Below are 20,005 nucleotides of genomic sequence, written 5' to 3'. Positions count from 1 at the left end.
TTCCTTCCCCATAGCTTTAAAATAGGTAAAGGTAAAGGGACCCCTGACCATTAGGTCCAGTCATGACTGACTCTGGGGTTGCAACGCTCATCTCGCTTTATTGGCCGAGGGAGCTAGCGTACAGCTTCCGGGTCATGTGGCCAGCATGACTAAGCCACTTCTGGCGAACCAGAGCAGCACACGGAAATGCCGTTTACCTTCCCGCCGGAGCGGTATTTATTTATCTACTTGCACTTTGATGTGCTTTTGAACTGCTAGGTTGGCAGGAGCAGGGACCGAGCAACGGGAGCTCACCCCGTCACAGGGATTTGAACTGATGACCTTCTGATCTGCAAGTCCTAGGCTCTGTGGTTAAACCCACAGCACCACCCGCGTCCCACAGCTTTAAAATACATCATCGTAAAAAAGCATATTCCCCATTGTCTGTTTCCAATGCAATAACTCTCTAACTCTCTAGCTGATTCCCTTCATTCTAGTGCCCATCTATCCAGTTGGAAGGGTGGAGTGCAAGTAATAAATTATTATTATTATTATTATTATTATTATTATTATTATTATTATTATTAGCAGCATCTCTATTAAAATTTAACATGGAAGGTGGTAGATTTAGTAACAAAGTCTTTCTATTCTGTTTTTTCTCCCCATTACCTAAACATTCTACATGCTTGCACACTGTGTCAAGATTAGTTATGTGCTAGATCCTTATAGCCTCTGGGTTGTGAATATATAACCCTTCCCCTCTAATTCTATGGGGTTATTTTCATCTCTTTGTAATCTCTTTCCCTGAATCTGAACTTTCAGTTCAGAGCTATAGCTTAAATTTAGAGAGTGCTCTTACTTATATTCCCCAAATGAAACACTGGTTCTTCTCTGGGATCCATGCAGGATAATTGAAGTTAAAATAGCTTATGTACCACAGTTCAGGGGTCACCAACACACCACTTACAGGCACCAGTGTGCCAGCCTACACCTCCTACGGTACTCACAACAGGTCTCAAGAAATATCCCGTAAAAATTCACAATGCACCAGACTCCTGCTCAGTTTATCTTTGCACTGGCTTGAACAAGCCCCTTTAAACATGCCCGCATTTCATTAGACACCATGATCAATACCACCCATTCTGAACAGAGGAAAGGTAAAAAGGGCATCTCTCTGTGAGTGTAATGGTAGCTGATGTAGTCTCCTCTCCACTGATTTGCTATGGGGAGCCTGCCTGACCATCTTGTGGTGCTTTCTCTCTCTCTTTTTCTTTTAGATGGGACAGTCATTATGTGCTCTAACTCTGGTAAGCAGCTTTTTCAAAATTCTATGGCACTTTATCAAAATTCCAAGTATGCCCACTGCCCCCCAAAAGTTGGCAACCCTGTTATTGTTCATCACATGGTACTACAAGGTATTCCACACTATGTAGATTGTGTAAGAGTTTCAGAATGCTATCCTATACGCAAACATTTCAAGTCAATACAGAGAAAGTACTTTTAGTATTGCTTCTTACTTTTAAATAAAATGATAGTAAAGTGCTAGATAGCCCTGTGCAAATATTTCATCAAATCTCAAGACTGCCTCAATCACAGGAAAACCCTTATGACAATAAACATTGCATGATCTGAACTGACTTGTTCCTATACTTGGGCCTCAGCTAGAACAAAGGTCAGCGACATGCATTTTGATTACAAATGCAAACAACACTGTCAAAATATTTGGTAGTTTTCACAAAAAGTAACTACTTATTTTAAAAACATTTTGTGGCAGAAGTTCAGGGATGAATGTGGATGTTTAGGCAGCTCAGACGGCTCCATTCATTCAAAAAGGGAGGCTATCAGCAGGCTTGTGGGGGAATTCCAAAGAGGGCGGAGCATGCTCAGTGGCCACAAAATGATGGCCGGCTGATGGAGGGAAGAAAAAACAGGAAATAAAGGAAGCAGGAGAATGGAATGGAGTACTGCATTCTGAAAGAGGTCGTGGCTGATTGGAACCCTCAACAGGATCACTCCACAGTGCAGTACTATGTGGCAGGTCCCACATGTAATCTATCGTTCTGCTTTACTGTTATAAGCACAAGCCTGATTACGACAGGGATAATGTCTTTGATTCTAATGTATGACGGCAAGCTCATGTCCTGTAAGAGAGACTGTAAAACATTTTTTTGGAGGGGGAATTGGCACTAGGCTGAGATATAAACATGATGAAAAACACTGCAGTGATTTCCCATAAAAGGAAGACAAGCAAAGCCCTTTGCCTGCAATGTACTGAGTGCTGATTTATTGCCATGTAGTAGGTTCTCAAGTCCTGGAAATAAAGGGATTAGAGTAGAAGATCCCACATAGCAATTAAATACAGAAGAATCCAGCTGTAATTCAGAGATCTTTCTTGATCAGCTACTATACAATAAATCATTAAAAGTAATCTCCTTCATCGTTGTTGAATAAAGTACCGGGTCCAAAAGTTCATATGGCCTGCTATAAAGCCAGCTGATCTTCCATATCTAAAAGATAGCCTCAGACCATAGTTCTTGCTCAGTTCATCTATAAAGCTGGTAAGAAAGAAGAAGCAAAAGATGGTAACCCAGAGAACATATTCTCATTCATCTCCAATAAAACCCCCTACTTGGGCGCATGCAGAAGTTTGATCATACTTAAAGACGGCAACTTTTAGAAACAGCCAGTTTTTTTTAAATGTGAGTGGCTAAAGAGGAACAGAATGTGCATGTACTAAAAACAGTAATCTGTTTATAGAAATGACTAGCAAAGTGGATACATCCCACAATTTCCTAGGCTTGAGGTCAAGAAATAGATTCTACAGAGGGCCAGCACATTACTGCACCCCCACCCCCAAGTTATACACATATATAGCAAATTATAGTAAAAATTGACCACTTTATGGGGCGGGGGGCGGGGACTAAAGCCCATGACTATAAAGCATTGGAATACTGTGAGGAGATTCACCTAAAAACAAATCTATTAAAACAAAAGAACCAAGAACAAAGTAAAGAGAGTAAATTTTACAGTATTCATTATTTCAGAAAGAACGAGAATACAAAGCAGGTGCTTCCTATAAGTCAAATACCAGAACACACCATGTTGTTTTAGTAAGAGGGATATGCTTTCCTCTAGTTCCCGAATTGCTTTCTGAAAAATAACCATCACTTAAACGTAGGCAGAATATAAGGTTCTAATTTATAAGCATGTAAACCACTGACGTCACTAAGAAGGCCATCCTATGCAGTCTTATGAGGAAGAATGTCACAGTGAATACAGTGGAACTTTGCAGACCAAAAAGCATGCACAGAATTGGGTGTAATTTACAGTAGTCCAGATAAATAGGAGTCAGCATTAAATCCAAACATCACTATTGCAAACAACTTCAAGCAGGCTGTGGCTGCAAGGAAACCAGATGTGACATCCAGCAATGTGGACTAACCTTTTTTTTACAGGTTTTTCCCCTCCAAAAATGAAGGGGAAATGTGTGTGCGTCCTATGGGGTGAATGCAGGCTTCAGGAAGCTATCCGCAAGCCTGGGGAGCCCGGCGGGAGTTCCCGACGGGCTCCCTAGGCTTGCAGATAGCAGCCTGCATCCCGAAGCCTGGGGCGCGCTGAGCAGCGTGCCCTGGGCTTCGGGCAGCTCTCCGCAAGCCTTGGGAGCCCGGCGGAAGTTCCTGCCGGGCTCCCAAGGCTTGTGGATAACAGCCTGTTCTGGGGGCTGGGGTCGGAGGAAGCTCGGGCTTCCCCCACCCCAGCCCCGTGCCTGGGGGGGGGGATATTTTTTTCCCCTTTATATCCCCACCCCCCAAAACTAGGTGCGCCCTATGGGCCGGTGCGCCCTATAGGGCGAAAAATATGGTATGTTATGAATTTGGTGCTTTGCAAGCCAACTGGGTTGAAATCCCTGCCAATCCATTCGTGATGCTGTAGTCTTTACTAAAAGTAGTTGCATCACCACACTGTATTATTGGGGCCTGAAAGACAATAAGAGGAGTCTTGGTAGAATGTCCACATGGTAGTCTGAATTCAGTAATCAGTACAAGATTGTCGGATTCATGGTGGCACTTTGTAGCTATTCTAAACCATATACGTGGACTGGTATATAATAAGAATAATATGGTAATAATTTATTTTTTGTACCTAGCCCATCTGACTGGGTTGCCCCCAGCCCCCAGCAACTCTGGGTGGCTTCCAAAATGATATTCAGAAACAGAACAACAGCAACAACACAACAGAGCATCACACATTAAAAGCGTCCTGATACAGATGTCCACGGAAGGTCATATAATTATTTATCTCTTTAACATCTTTTAGCATTCCACAGGGTGGGCATGACTACTGAGAAGGTACTGCAACTTCCTCTGGTACAGGTTGCAATTCCTACACATTAGTTCTGGAACAGCAGGCTGGATGTGTGGGCAGGTATGTATGTAAATTATTTGACTCTCATGAGTTAGGGATGAAATGTGCCTAATACTAATTAATGTCTATTGTATTAAAATCCTGAAAAGCAACCAAACTCCCAACAACTTCCTAATGATCAACTGATTTATACTTAATAGAGAGACAGCTGCTGTTGATAGTTATTTCCATTCTCAATAGGGCAGCTCATACCACACCTGCATTTTCTCTTTTACAATGGGGGGGGGTCTTTCAAGAAGAGCTGTGCTATTAGGAGTGAACTTTCATACGATTCAATTGATAGACTTGTTTCATTGCATACTTTATTTTACGGGTATATGCTCAACATACGGCACATACCTGGTCTGTGTCACTGAGCCTTTGGAGGATAAATAAGATGGAGGTGGTATCTTCCACCTTTGACTTCCAAGTTAACTAGTACAACATCAACATATATTTGAGCTCTGGGGAAATATCACAATGGTCTAGAAGCATTCCCTTTCCAGGCTTCCCATCAGGTTGGATACTGCTTTTAAGGGTTTGCGCCTGGTGTTGGACACTAGGGACAAAGTGGGACTGTTGTTGGGGTGCGGCCCACCCTGCTGCCCAATAGTCTACACCAGGCATCCCCAACCTGCAGGCCTCCAGATGTTTTGGCCTACAACTCCCATCATCCCTAGCTAACAGGACCAGTGGTCAGGGATGGTGGCTATTGTAGTCCAAAACATCTGGAGGTCCAAAGGTTGGGGATGCCTGGTCCACACAAAAGAGAGGAATGACTATATTCAAAGCAAGCCAACATTCAAGTCTGAAATACTGTAATTTAGAAAGCATAGGTTTCATTCACAGGAAGTTTCTAAAGACATTATGGTGTCATGATTTCTACTTTTCAAAAAGAAATATGAAAATAAACATTTCATCAGTAGGCTTAGCCTAATTTCATTATTTCCCTTAAAATTAAAATAAATGGATAAATGATTTCCCTCTCATTTGCAGTTAATTTCCCCCAAGACATACAAAGCTACCCGGGACAGACTTAAGTAGCCTTGTTTATAGCAGACAAACCACTCCACCGTAGACTTGCAGCTACTGAACACTTTGAAATGCTTTGCTCGGTACTGGCCATCATCCAAGAACATAGACTGGGCTACAGAGGCTATTAGTCTGACACAGTACATCAGGTTGAATGTCTGAGGTAGAGAAGGCTCGCCCAACTTCCACAAATTATGTTCCGAAACATTAACTGAACTATCTTTTTTCTGTTTCCCACCCATCATTTGGACTTCAATTCCCATCCAACTGTAATGAGCTGGATAGGAAAGGGTTCAGCAACAGCAATTCTAAGTTTAAATTATAATTTATTCACAGGCAGCAATGAAGACCAACACAACCTTACTTTATATGACATACTTTTAGACTTGTGTGCAATTTTTACAATAACATTCTGCCCCGAAATGATAGGTGCCTTTAAACAGAACTAGCCAGGTGCCACTTAGCTTTATTTTAGCTTTAAAGTTCAGCAATTTTAAGTTCAGCATAAGGATGATTGCAAAATAGCATGGAAAACTTACTTCCTACACCTATGAGTGAGCATAAGCTTGAACAAAATATGGGAACGTACTCAGGTACACACATATGAAACAATAGTGTAAAGGAAAAAAAAGATCCCATATATCAGAATTCTAATTTACTGTGCTCCTCATATTCTGGTTGATCACTAGTCCTAAATTACACTTGTCAGGGCTGCTACCCAGTCCCAGCTCACATAGGACCACGTTAACCAGCGTTCACGTTAAAAGAGTCTTTATTGGGTTACAGGTTCCATTTCCAAACTGCAATGTGCAGCCCTACGTCTTCTATGTCAGACCGGCGAAGACCCGTCTGAGTCTCCGCCTCTAGCACACCAGCTTAATACCCTAGCCTTGCTCCACCTCCTGCGCCTTTCCTTCCGTCTCTGGGTCCTTCTGCTCCCCGGGGTCTCTTCTTTCCTACTCTCTTCTGACGCGGACCCCCCTGACCCTTCCGCCTCCTTGCGGCGGGCTTTGGGACCTGGCTCACTCTCCGGGCTGCTTACTGCGCCAGCTTCCGCTGCATTTGAACTTGGCGCGCGCGCCCAACTCTCTACCTTCCTCTTGATCGTTTCGTCGCTCCCCGAGGTGGGCGTGACTACTCCTGACTCATGCCCTCCCTCCTGCTGAAAGCCTCCGGAACCCGATGTCTGGTCCCCTTTCTCCCCGCTGCTCCCGGCTGGGCACGTGGGTCCCGATCTCCAACTGCTGCTCTCTGATCCCTCTCTGGACCCTTCTTCCTGGGGTGTCCCCCTGCTTTCCCCCCTTGCTCTGACCGCTGGCGCTCCCTTCTGGGAATCCTCGGACTCACTGGACAGGCTCGGTGATTTCGGGTCGTCATCCCCACTCATCCTTCCTTCGTATTCCTCCCCCTCGCTCTCTGTCTCCTCCCTTCTCTGCGTCTCTGCTCCTGAACCCCTGACATCCATCCCCCCTCGAAGCCCCCCCTTCCCCCCTCCCCGCTCTCAGGTGTGGGTGCTGGGTGCTCCATCATCACGGGAGTGAATGCCGGATACAGTTCGGTCCCCGTCGCTGGCCGCCAACTGAAGACCTCCGAGTCTTCCTCCTCGCGTTCGTCAACGTTGATCTGCTCCGCCTCCATTTCAGTGCCGCCGTGCTCGAACCCAAGATCCTCCCCGAACACGTCCATGTCAGTCTCTGCGTCGGTCGCTCGACCTGGCATCTCCAGCCACCTCCGGCGCCACTGCTCCTCTGGTCGATCGTCCCACCAATACGAGGTGTCTGACGCCGAACCCTCCGGTGACCCCTCTGGGGAACGGGTGCCCGGTGCGGGCTCCCCGTCCGAGTCGAATCCATGGAACGTGCTGGAGGAAAGTGTGGGCGTGAACAACCAGTCGTCGAAGAAGCCTGCTGGCATGGGTCTGTGTGGGAAAAGGGCATGAAACTCGTCCTTGAGCAGGGGTTCCTCCAAAGCGTAGTCTGGCACCCAGCTATTAGCACTGGCCCGGGTGCCCTCTCTGGCTAGGAGGTATTCTACTCCCTCTTCCCCCCATCTGGAGTCCAAAATCTCCGTGACTTCGTTGATGGGGTCCTGCTGTGGCAATGTCCCCACCTCCGTCCGCTCCTGAGACGGACTCGGTGCCGTTCCTGGTTCCTGGAATCTGTGAGGTGCCTTGTAGGGAGTGAGCACCGACCTGTGGAACACCGGATGCATCCTGGAACCCTCCGGCAGCACCAGCCGGAAAGCTACTGGGTTGATCTGTGCTTCGACTTGGTATGGACCGAATTGCTTGTGCCCCAACTTCTTCTTGGCTAACGATCTGGTCGGCACTGCGTGGGCTGCCAACCAGACCCAGTCTCCCACTCGGATCTCTTCGCCAACCCGCCTGTGCTTGTCAGCTTGCACCTTGTATGCGTGCTTCGCTAGCTCCAGCTGCCGTCGGAGTTGATCGTGGACCTCCTGCAACTCAGACGCGAAAGCGTCCGCCGTCTGCGGTTCCCCTTCCCCCACTCTCTCCAGTCCCGGGAAGGTTCTGGGATTCCTCCCATTGTTGGCGAAGAACGGCGTCACCCCTGTGGACACGTGCTTCGTGTTGTTGTAGGCGAACTCGGCGAGCGGCAGGTAATCCACCCACGTCACAGGCTGTTGATTGTGCATGATGGCATTGACCCTCTCCGCTTGCCCGTTGGTCTGCGGGTGTCTCGCTGATGTCAGGTTGATCTTGACGTTCAGGAAGCCCATCAGCTTCTGCCAGAAATTCGAGATGAACTGGCGTCCGCGGTCGGACAGTATAGACCGCGGCAGCCCATGCACTTTGAACACGTGATCTATGAACAGTTTGGCTGTTTGTTCCGCCATGGCCACCTTTGCACACGGTATGAAATGTGCCATCTTGGTGAACAAGTCCACCACCACTAGCACAGCTGTCTTGCCTCTCGAGCTGGGTAGATCCGTGACAAAGTCCAGGGCCACCCTCTCCCACGGTTCAAACGGCGTTTGCAGCGGTTCCAGCAGTCCCGCCGGTGGTTTGTGCACCGGCTTGGCCCTCTGGCAGGTGTCGCACCTCGCGACGTAGTCCGCGACTTCCCCTCTCAGTCTGGGCCACCAAAAGTCCCGTGCGACTAATTCCACCGTTTTTTCTGTGCCAAAGTGTCCGGCCGTGGGTGCGTCGTGCAACTGTTGCAGTACCTTGGCGCGAAGTTCGTCTCCCGGCACGTAGATGGCCCCTTTACGTAAGAGCAAGCCGTCTCGTATCTGGAACTCGTCGCTCTTCGCCGTGCCCTTGTGCACCTCTGCCATCTTCGCCTGCGCGAATGAGTCGTCCTGCAACGCCCGCCGCACCGCATCCAGGTCTACTGTGGCTGAAGCGCACGCCCACGCTGTTGCCGTGAAGATGTGCATGGCTGCCGCTGGCGTCGCCTCTTCGAGGTATTGCGGTTTTCGGGACAGTGCATCCGCCATGATGTTGGTGTCGCCTGGGACGTACTCTATTCGGAAGTCGAAGTCAGCAAAGAACTCTGCCCAACGTATCTGCCTCTGGTTCAGGAACTGCGCCGTGCGCCAGTGCTCCAGATTCTTGTGGTCCGTGCAGACTTGCACTGTGTGCTTGGCGCCGATCAGGAAATGCCGCCACGCTTTGAACGCTGCATGAATGGCCAGCAACTCCCTGTCCCAGATGGTGTAGTTCTGCTCCGACTTGCTGAGCTTTCTGGAGTAGAACGCTCCCGGCCTCCAGACCCCCTGCGGGTCTCTCTGCAGCAGGACAGCTCCCACGGCTCTATCGGACGCGTCTGTCTCTACCCGCATCGGTCTGCTGGGATCGATATGCAGCAGTTGCTCTTCCGACGCGAAGAGACGCTTGAGTGCCTGAAAGGACTGCTCCGCCTGCTCCGTCCAGATGAATTTCTTTTTCTTGGAGCTTAGCGTGTCCGTAATAGCCGCCGTCTGCATCGCGAAGCCCTTGATAAACTTGCGATAGAAGTTGGCGAAGCCCACAAACCGCTGGACCTCCTTCTGGTTGTGCGGGCTCTTCCAATCCAACACCGCGCGAACCTTGGCGCTGTCCATGGCTCCCGGCGGGCAAGGTCCACGTCAATGGTAGATAAAAAACACGCATCCATCGCTTTGATAAAGGCATCTGCACTCTGAAGCGCCGGATCTTTATCCCTCCACAAATTGCGCAGCCACGCTTTAGCATCCCCATGCAAATGGGATAGTATAAACCCCACTTTCTCTTCCTCATCTCTAAAGTCTTTTGCCAGCAGTTGCAGTGCGCACATTACGTCTGCTCGAAAATTGGGGTACTGTTGCAAATTCCCATCGAAGTGAGCCACAAGCCCTCCTGCTCTCCGTGCCAACCCAACCCCCTCCGGTCTGGGTCCCGGTTGCCCTTGCTTAACCAACGCGTCAAACCTGGCGTGGAGATCTCTGTAGGCGGCCGCAGCATCCTGCTCCCTTTTCTTGGATGCCAGTACCTCTGCGTTCAATTGGGTCACTGCCTGTTGCAGCGCTGAAATTTTTTCTGCTTCCGTCATCTCTGCCAACCTTTGTGAGCTTGCTCCCAAACACCAATTTCCTCCTCTCGCTGCTTCTGCCTCCGCTGCGAGGTATCAGGTGTCCGAAGCTATGATGAGACGGGTCTTACTGTCAGGGCTGCTACCCAGTCCCAGCTCACATAGGACCACGTTAACCAGCGTTCACGTTAAAAGAGTCTTTATTGGGTTACAGGTTCCATTTCCAAACTGCAATGTGCAGCCCTACGTCTTCTATGTCAGACCGGCGAAGACCCGTCTGAGTCTCCGCCTCTAGCACACCAGCTTAATACCCTAGCCTTGCTCCACCTCCTGCGCCTTTCCTTCCGTCTCTGGGTCCTTCTGCTCCCCGGGGTCTCTTCTTTCCTACTCTCTTCTGACGCGGACCCCCCTGACCCTTCCGCCTCCTTGCGGCGGGCTTTGGGACCTGGCTCACTCTCCGGGCTGCTTACTGCGCCAGCTTCCGCTGCATTTGAACTTGGCGCGCGCGCCCAACTCTCTACCTTCCTCTTGATCGTTTCGTCGCTCCCCGAGGTGGGCGTGACTACTCCTGACTCATGCCCTCCCTCCTGTTGAAAGCCTCCGGAACCTGATGTCTGGTCCCCTTTCTCCCCGCTGCTCCCGGCTGGGCACGTGGGTCCCGATCTCCAACTGCTGCTCTCTGATCCCTCTCTGGACCCTTCTTCCTGGGGTGTCCCCCTGCTTTCCCCCCTTGCTCTGACCGCTGGCGCTCCCTTCTGGGAATCCTCGGACTCACTGGACAGGCTCGGTGATTTCGGGTCGTCATCCCCACTCATCCTTCCTTCGTATTCCTCCCCCTCGCTCTCTGTCTCCTCCCTTCTCTGCGTCTCTGCTCCGGAACCCCTGACAACACTTAAATACATAAATAGCTTTCAGTTTAGGACTGCTATAGATCAGCAACTTCAATGAATTTTCTGTCATTTTTTCCTCACTTCTTACTAGTCTGCCAACTGTGTTTCCTGCAGGGGGAACAGGTCTACAATCCACTTCTGAGCACAGGAATCTTTATTAGAAAGCTAGTAAATCAAAGGTATGTCCCCACCATTTTTCATAATTAAATGTTTTATCATTGTCTCCCTGCTTATTTAACTTATATGCAGAATTCATCATGCGAAAGGCTGGGCTGGATGAATCCCAAGCCGGAATTAAGATTGCTGGAAGAAATATCAACAACCTCAGATATGCAGATGACACAACCTTGATGGCAGAAAGTGAAGAGGAATTAAAGAACCCTTTAATGAGGGTGAAAGAGGAGAGCGCAAAATATGGTTTGAAGCTCAACATCAAAAAAACGAAGATCATGGCCACTGGGCCCATCACCTCCTGGCAAATAGATGGGGAAGAAATGGAGGCAGTGAGAGATTTTACTTTCTTGGGCTCCATGATCAGTGCAGATGGTGACAGCAGTCACGAAATTAAAAGACGCCTGCTCCTTGGGAGAAAGGCGATGGCAAACCTAGACAACATCTTAAAAAGCAGAGACATCACCTTGCCAACAAAGGTCCGTATAGTAAAAGCCATGGTTTTCCCAGTAGTGATGTATGGAAGTGAGAGCTGGACCATAAAGAAGGCTGATCGCCGAAGAATTGATGCTTTTGAATTATGGTGCTGGAGGAGACTCTTGAGGGTCCCATGGACTGCAAGAAGATCAAACCTCTCCATTCTGAAGGAAATCAGCCCTGAGCGCTCACTGGAAGGACAGATCGTGAAGCTGAGGCTCCAATACTTTGGCCACCTCATGAGAAGAGAAGACTCCCTGGAAAAGACCCTGATGTTGGGAAAGATGGAGGGCACAAGGAGAAGGGGACGACAGAGAATGAGATGGTTGGATGGTGTTCTTGAAGCTACTAGCATGAGTTTGATCAAACTGCGGGAGGCAGTGGAGGACAGAAGTGCCTGGCGTGCTCTGGTCCATGGGGTCACGAAGAGTCGGACACGACTAAACGACTAAACAACAACAACAACATCATAATCTAAAAATTGCCTTTTCTCCCACACTGCACATAAGCCAGGATGAAAGCTTTCCAAGTGCTATACAGCCTCTCTGCTAGGAAATAAAATAACATGAAAAATGCCCTTCTAGGCAGTGCTCTCTGGATTCCCAAAAAAGGAATTGTGCATCACAACTGTTCTATTTACAAAAATAGTTAAAAGCACAACATGTTACTGTTCACTATTTGTTGCTCTTCCATATTAGTCTGCTAGAGGCTCACCTAACATTACTACCAAGCAAACTCCATTGCTTCAAAGGAACTTGTAGCAGTGTCTGACTGGGGCATACCTCACCATATTAGGTAGTCCGATCCCAGAAAACAAAAAGCTACTGCAGGCACACATAAAAGACTTTGCTCTTGGAGAACACCATGACAGTAAAGCAGAGAAATGAATGGAAGATTTTATGGAAGGTCTGTAGGAGTAGTAGTGTGATGGGGCGGGGGGGGGGGGACTTTCCGCTAAACTGTTAAGTGTATGATGAGAACAGAAGGTGTAGCACTTTTGTAACAAAGCAAGTGTTAAATATACAAGAGATCAGCACAAGTCTGCAACTCATCTTTAAAGCTGAAATATTAGCATAGATATTTCACTGAATTCTCAAAAAGAACTAGAACAACACCAACAAGTTTAAGATCATGAATTTGAACCAATCAGGTGATCAGCAACTCACGCCACAGGACAGGTGAATTCCAACTACATAATTTCCAAACACATCCAGTTTCAGTTTGTATTCCTAGCATGTTCTTTACTGCAAGTACAGGAAACATGTAACCCTCCACAGACTGCTTGCCTCCAACTCCCATCAGTCCATGTTAGCATGGCTAATGGTCAGGAATGCTGGGAGCTGGAGTTCAACAACATTTGGGGGATGAACCCATTCCTGCTTTAGCAGATGGATGCTCTACAAAATTTATGTCACCTGTTGCAACCACAGAATTATAAACTGGATTGGATCAATCACTGCACAAGCAGAAGGTCACACGTGCAACTTTTCCACATTTTTGAAACGAGCCGTTACAGATTTACATTTTTAGTGTGTTTACCTTTAATAGATTAAGTTAGATTTACTTTTCATAACAGCCTCAATGTAGCATTTTTTTACACACAGACAAACCACCCTCAAATCAAGCCAGCTTCTGAGCATGTGCTAGTACTTAGCTTTCTGTCCATCTGGCAGGCTTCTAACAGTACATTTAATTCCATGTGAGGTTCACACAAGATCAACATCTGGCCAAATTATTACAGTTAGAGGAAAAAATTCAAAATGAGTCCCAACCAAAAAAAAAATAAAAATGATTTCAGCAAGACTACCCAACTGTTGTTTATTTATCTCACTTCTAACATCAAATATATTTGAAAAGCTTATTTGAAGGAAGAAATGCTGCACTATTATTTGTTTTAAGAGAAGCAATTTTCAGTCCAAATTTATTAAGAATCCCAATTCCTCTTACTGGAAGTTCTTACATAAAGTTATTAGTTTCTCACTTCATACTTTGATAGCTGCAGAACATGCTCCCTCTAGTGGCAATTCTGCTATGTGATTTGGTCATTCAGTGATGTCCTAAATCATTAAATCATATCAAAATCATTTTTGGCAGAGCCAGCAGTACTTATGAAAACATGACATCAGATAACTTTCCAAAAGTGCCCCTGCATTTCATCCTAATACATTTGCACTGCTTTGATACTATTCCCTGCAGCATCTTCCATGTCCTTTGCCCTGACAGTCTCATTGTGCCCATCCTTCCATTTAATGTGGTTGGCTGCAGCAGCCTATGAGATTTTTGTCAATGATGTCATGATGGTCTGATGAAACACCATCATGGATGTTCATGAACAAAACCATGTGTGACTGTAGCCAAATGGATTAATGGCAGTCTGGGCAGATGAAGCCAAGAACCATAAGCATGACTAAGTGATCTTGCGACACAAAAGAGCACAGATAATTTTTATCACTTCCAACTTTGAAACTGTCCTCTCACTAAACACAACAGGTACAACTAAAGTGAGAGTAATGTGAAGTACTACACATAAATTGATATAAATACCTTGACTATTACACTTATGAAGCTCTGCATTCTTCTAAAACGGTAAAGGTACCCCTGACCGTTAGGTCCAGTCATGGACGACTTTGGGGTTGTGGCGCTCATCTCACTTTACTGGCCGAGGGAGCCCGCGTTTGTCTCTTCCGCAGACAGTTTCTGGGTCATATGGCCATCATGACTAAGCTGCTTCTGGCAAATCAGAGCAGTGCACGGAAATGCCGTTTACCTTCCTGCCGGAGCGGTAACTATTTATCTACTTGCACTTTGACATGCTTTCAAACTGCTTGGTGGGCAGGACCAGGGACCGAGCAATGGGAGCTCACCCCATCGCGGAGATTCGAACCACTGACCTTCTGATCAGCAAGCCCTAGGCTCTGTGGTTTAGACCACAGTGCCACCTGCGTCCCTGTGCATTTTTCTGGAGATTGATTATATAACAAAACAAAAAAATCATGATCTGAGACAGCAACTCTGCTGAATCATTCTCTCTCTCTCAAGGAGCAAAAATACATCTTTGCAGTCCTTTCCAATGTTATCATCTTCCATTTTAGCCAAATATTTAACATCAACTATCAATTCATACTTTTCCTTCAACTGCAACATTTGCTTAAACCTGTTACCTAGGTGAGCAATTGTTTCATCTACCATAACATTAAATAATGCTGTGCAAAATTTAGCTGTAGGATCAAGAATGAGGTCATCTGTTCTTTTGCCTAGGGAAAGTTTGCATTTCTTTCTCACATGTTGCTCAGGGAATGTTATCTCCACTACTGATGTGGATGGGCCTGGCTTAAGTGGAGAATGGCCCTCTGCCGGTGATTTTGTAGAAAAGAGCATGCTTGCCTATAATGCTGCTGAAAGAAAGCATAATGAGTCTGACAGACTATAAAAGAGGCAGGCAGAATTTTGTACAATAATTTGAGGACACCTAAATTCTATCAAAGGGGGGAAAGTTACAGCCATCTTGGGATTTCCCTTATTAGTAAGTAGGGGAGGCACAAAGCTTCACTTTTTCCAAACTGGAATTTGGATTATGACACAACCAGTCAGTCTCCAAAGCATTTCAGATCCAGTCTTGTATATTTCTGAAGCACTGAATTGTGGTTCAAACCTAACTTGGTGGTCAATGCGCACCTCGAATTTTAGCACAAACCTAAGTACCTTTTCTCTTGCTTTTGACACACTGAACACACTGAAAAATATCCTACAGTCCAATGAACAAGAAAAAGAGCTACAAAATTTTATTACTTTAAAGTAATGATAATGCAACAAGAAGAGAATACTAGGCCTATTGCTAGATTCAGGTACAAACTCCAGAAAAACATTTCAAAGTGCACTTTCACGTACATATTCTCAAAATGCAAATGAACTGAGAACTATCTTGTGGCCAAAGATTCATAAGAACGAACAAATACACATATATGCTTTAGATTGTTCACTTACCCTGTCCTCTTTCACTTCCTCAGTACCATCCATCTCATCATCCTAGGAAATCAAAAGGAGGGGGAAAGAAATCATACCATGAACATTTCAAATGAAGCACTGGTTTCCTATATATTTGTAGTAAGAAAGGTTTAGGTAGCAAGACATAATACTTTAAGATATCTATCTATACAAAATATCTTAACAGAAAGTAGAAGACTATACAGTTTGGAAGCTTCTAATAATTAATCCTTGAAACCATGCCCCACCATATAAATTACTGCTTCAGTCAAACAGAACAGAAAAACAGTGAGTTTCATCATCATGGGATGCAATCATGTTCCCTAAAAGTAACTTGCTTTTTAGAAAAGAAAGAAATAAAGTATTTGAAAAATATTACAAGCAGGGTCAATTCAGATATTGACAGTGCCTTCACACCACAGTAAACTATGGTTAGCGCGTGAGTTACAGCAAAACTTCAGGTTCATGAGCAGCCTCATGCAACTGGAGGGCATTTGTTGAAGGTCACTTTCATTTTTAAAGAATGTATGCCATTTTGTGTGCTTTATGTACTGAACTGATCTGAGCATTAAAATATTTAGCAGAACAAGTGCTGGGAGTCTGAGGGCCAGGACAGTGATTGCTGACTCATTTACATTTTAAATAGCATTGAAACAGTATTCTCATTTTCACAGATGGATCTTGCACTTCCAGTTTAGATTTTGCCTCCCTAGCAATTGGTATGTGCAACTTGGTTAATTTTTCATCCGCCTTCAATTTCACCAGGAATGTCATTACTTACATCCTTTGTAAAGAAAGAGATCCCTGTGCCTCTTCGTCTCTCTTTCGGCCGCCTCCTCTCTCTAACCGACTGCTTGTTTGAAGTTCTGTCATCCAAATCCTGATCTTCATATTCTGTCCAAAGAAATATAGTTTTAGCTATAAATAGCCTGGTAAATTGATTTACCAATACCATGGAAACATTTTCAAATTAAGGCAAATTAATACCAACATAAAGATTTCCATTCTAAACACCTAACAATTTATATTTATTTTTTTTAATTTCAAAGACCAAGCAGTGGATCCTCCCTAAAGCAGATGTACTTTAATATGATGTGAAGCCATTAGCTCAAAGAAACATTTAACTGAGATTAACGTGATTCTTCAGGAGGGGCTCAAATTCCTAGAGGTGTTATTTCATTGCTTTTTTTATTTAAAAAATGTTTTTATTAAAAGATTTTCCATAAGTAACAAGAGTACATTCAGTGTCTCTATTTTCAAATCATATTTTCATACCCATCAATTACTGTCAATTTGAGACATTTATGTTGTAGGCAATGAGGGGGTAAGAGAAGTGGGGGCGGTAGAGGGAAGAAAGTAAAGGAGAAGGGGGGTGAGAGAGACTAAACTTTCCTTCTTCACAGAGTATACGAGTGGTGCTTTTTTTGTCAGCATCATGTGGATAGGTGTCTTATTTTTGCTGGTGGAGTGAGAGATCAGAGGGCCCAGGGCATGGTGGGTTGCAGTTGATACTGGCTTTGTTAACCCAGACAAAGAAGATTCAGCATTCCAAATACTATATATTGTAATATATTGTACTATATATTAAGGGTGAAGAAGCTTTCCTTGGGTATTCTTCAATTTTCTTGGTCAAGTATGAAGTATAGTATTACACAGTCACTATCTGGTACAAAAACAAACTCAAAAGATTTGTACAATATTGTAATTACAATAGTAAATACCATTTTTCTCCATGTCAGCAGCAGATGTGCTTTGGAAGTCTGATGGGTTCACAGAATCAGAAGATACAGATCTACTTGTCCTGGGAAGGTGAGAACTTGAATAAAGATAAGGAGCTAATGAAGGAGAGATGGGGCTTGTGGGTTTGTCTTGCTGCGCCAAGCCCCTCAATCGTTGACCAACAGACTGAAAGACAAATGAGCAGAATTAATGACTTAATAAGAAGATATTTAACAGCAAGCAAAGTACAAGTTTTCTCCTCAATCTTTAATCATACTCTATTAATGGAGTTAGACTATAGAAAGGTTCATTCCATTCTGATTTAGGGTGGCTATAAAGAACAAGAATGATCATTTGAGATAGGAGACAAAGGTTATTTTACTTATAATAATGATAGTGTGAAAAAGAAGATTTAAAATCTATCTTTGTTCATAATGATTTCAGAGACAAAAAAACATAGATCATCTAGTGTCTAGGGGTGAAGACACTCCCCCCCCCCCACTGCAACACAACTTTGTACTGTCACCCTGTCACCTTGTGGTCAAAATCTGTATGTATCCCAATCTTGTGAATGATTCCACGTGTGTTTAGACATGGATTAGCAAATTCAGGAAACCTAGTTTGAGTCATGCCCAACAAGAACCATACCTACAATCTAAATGCAAGAGAAACCATTTAAAAGCCTACAGATATGAGCACATCTCCAAAACTATCATGAAAATTGCCTTGTGGTTTAAGGGAAAAAGAAAAAAATGACTGTATGGTCAGAGAATCTACATTAGGTAGTATCATCTCACAGTTGTAGACAAAGATGAAAATCATTTGTCAGTTAAAAATATTACAACCCTTGAAGTCTGTATGGAAACTATTTAAAATGGCATTTATTAAGTTCTGTCATCTAGACATGCCCTTCAAATGTTAATAAAACAACAACACTGCTAATACAGCTTTCTGATTAGTTACAGTTCAAGTATTTGGAAAGAACAAATATTCATTTTGAACACTCAGCATGATTTTCTCATTACACTTTGTATTCCTTTACACTTATAGGTTTTCCTTACTGTTGGGCATAATAAATGAATGGTGAAGTGGAAAGCAAAGCAACATCTGACAGCTACAGTGCTTACGTTCAAAAAGTGGATCCAATCTTCCCTAACACCTTTAAAGCAGAATAATTAAAAACCTGATGCTCATCTCAAGCCATAAAAACATTTTGAAAAAAGGTAGCTGGACACAGAATCATAGAGTTGGAAGGGACTCTAAGAGGATTGTCTAGTCCAAGCCCCTGCAATGCAGGAATATGCAGCTGTCTCATTCAGGGATCAAACCTGTAACTTTGGCATTACTACAATAGTTTTACTCACCTCTTCATCCAAGTTTCTGTTCCATCGTGAGCGGGTCTCCCCAGGTTCCCTTGCTGCAGTCTGTGCCTGCCTCTCACGGTCTTCCTCAGTTGCTTCAGTTCTTTCCAATTTTTCACTTGGCTGTTCAGGCCGCTCTGTCCGAGATCGGCTAAAGGTTTTCTCTGCCTCCTGAAGATCTGTAAGTGTTACACCCTGGGAAATGGGAGAAAGTCAAGTCTATTATACCTATACAGTGGAACCTCGAGTTGCAGACGTAATCCATCCCGGAGGCACGTCCACAACTTGAAATGTTCGCATCCAGAAATGCCACGTCTGCGCACTCACACAGCACGATTTAGCGCTTCTGTGCATGCGCAAGCGGCAAAACCTGGAAGTAACCGTTCTGGTACTTCCAGGTTGCTGCGGGACACAACTTGAAAAGTAACCATGAAGCAGACGCAACATGATGTATGACTGTATTTGTTAACATTACACCTCTTACACTGAATCCACAGCTCAACGCAAATTATATTACCTTTTCCACAAAGCCCAAGCTCAGCCAATTTCTAATTATAGGTCAGACCCAGTGGCATGAAAGTTAGCAATCACCACTTTAATATATCAATCAGCTTAAAAGAAGGAAGAAATGATAAATACAGAATCACAAACATCAGTGGTTGATAATGTCATTGTATAGCAGGTACAGAGATGTTTTTAAGAGAGAACATTACCATGCAACATTGCTACCCATGGACAATGCTTTCCTTGAGCATTCTTCCATTACGAAAAAAAATAATCATAATCTCCTTTTACAGGAGCTTTTACAGACCAATTTATTTGTCTCTCAAATGTATAATATGGAAGTAATTCCCTTCTTTGGAGATTCACAGGTGTGTGATCTTGGATGTCTTCCAGAAATAATGCAACTTCATTCAAAAGGAGAACTCAGCAATGAACTGTCAGTGGGGAAGTGTTAGGCATCTTCACAGGATGCATTAAATAATTCTACTTATATAATTATTTTTTAAATAGCCCAACATCTAACAGGCCATAAAGAGTTATTGTTCCGTACCTGTGTAGATCTACGAGTCTGGCGAGCTTGCCTGGATCGTGCCTTTCTTAGAGATTCTGCTTCTTCATCCCGGACAGGAGTCAGATATGACCTAAAAGAAAGGGACAGAATGGAGATGTCTGGCAGGCGGGACGTGTCGGGAACATGAACAAGCGCGACGACACGTCCCGCCTGCCAGACATCTGGAAATTAGCCCTCCCCACAAAAACCGACACCAGAACCAGAGGCACACAGAACGCCGTCACCAATCAACCACACCAGACCCAAACCCAGACCCTCTCCACAGACATATTACAGACTCCATCCAGTAGCCAAACTATAGTGGCACCTCCGGATGCTGCACCCCCCTGCAATCCCTACACAGATCTGGCTGGCACAAAGCACAAAACCACAGCTCGCCCCTATACACGAAGCCAAGCCAGA

At 45.0% G+C, this 20,005-nt stretch overlaps 1 protein-coding gene across 9 annotated transcripts in view; it reads right to left on the bottom strand.

Moving 5' to 3' along the window:
* The window catches only part of PPP1R12B (protein phosphatase 1 regulatory subunit 12B), a 107,051-nt gene that overhangs the window by 37,191 nt on the left and 49,855 nt on the right, over nt 1–20,005 (bottom strand). For all 9 annotated transcript variants that reach the window (XM_082227403.1, XM_082227404.1, XM_082227409.1 and 6 more), the window contains 5 exons: nt 19,583–19,673; nt 18,532–18,723; nt 17,170–17,353; nt 16,230–16,342; nt 15,449–15,490 (listed from right to left, as the gene is read on the bottom strand). In XM_082227403.1, coding sequence (XP_082083529.1) covers nt 15,449–15,490; nt 16,230–16,342; nt 17,170–17,353; nt 18,532–18,723; nt 19,583–19,673 — 622 coding nt within the window. The remainder of the gene's footprint in view (nt 1–15,448; nt 15,491–16,229; nt 16,343–17,169; nt 17,354–18,531; nt 18,724–19,582; nt 19,674–20,005) is intronic.

The sequence above is a fragment of the Podarcis vaucheri genome, assembly GCF_965113315.1.
Source record: "Podarcis vaucheri genome assembly, chromosome: 6".
Classification (NCBI taxonomy): Eukaryota; Metazoa; Chordata; class Lepidosauria; order Squamata; family Lacertidae; genus Podarcis; species Podarcis vaucheri.
The sequence above is the reverse complement of the archived record's forward strand: the minus strand, read 5'-3'. Positions and strand labels throughout refer to the sequence as shown.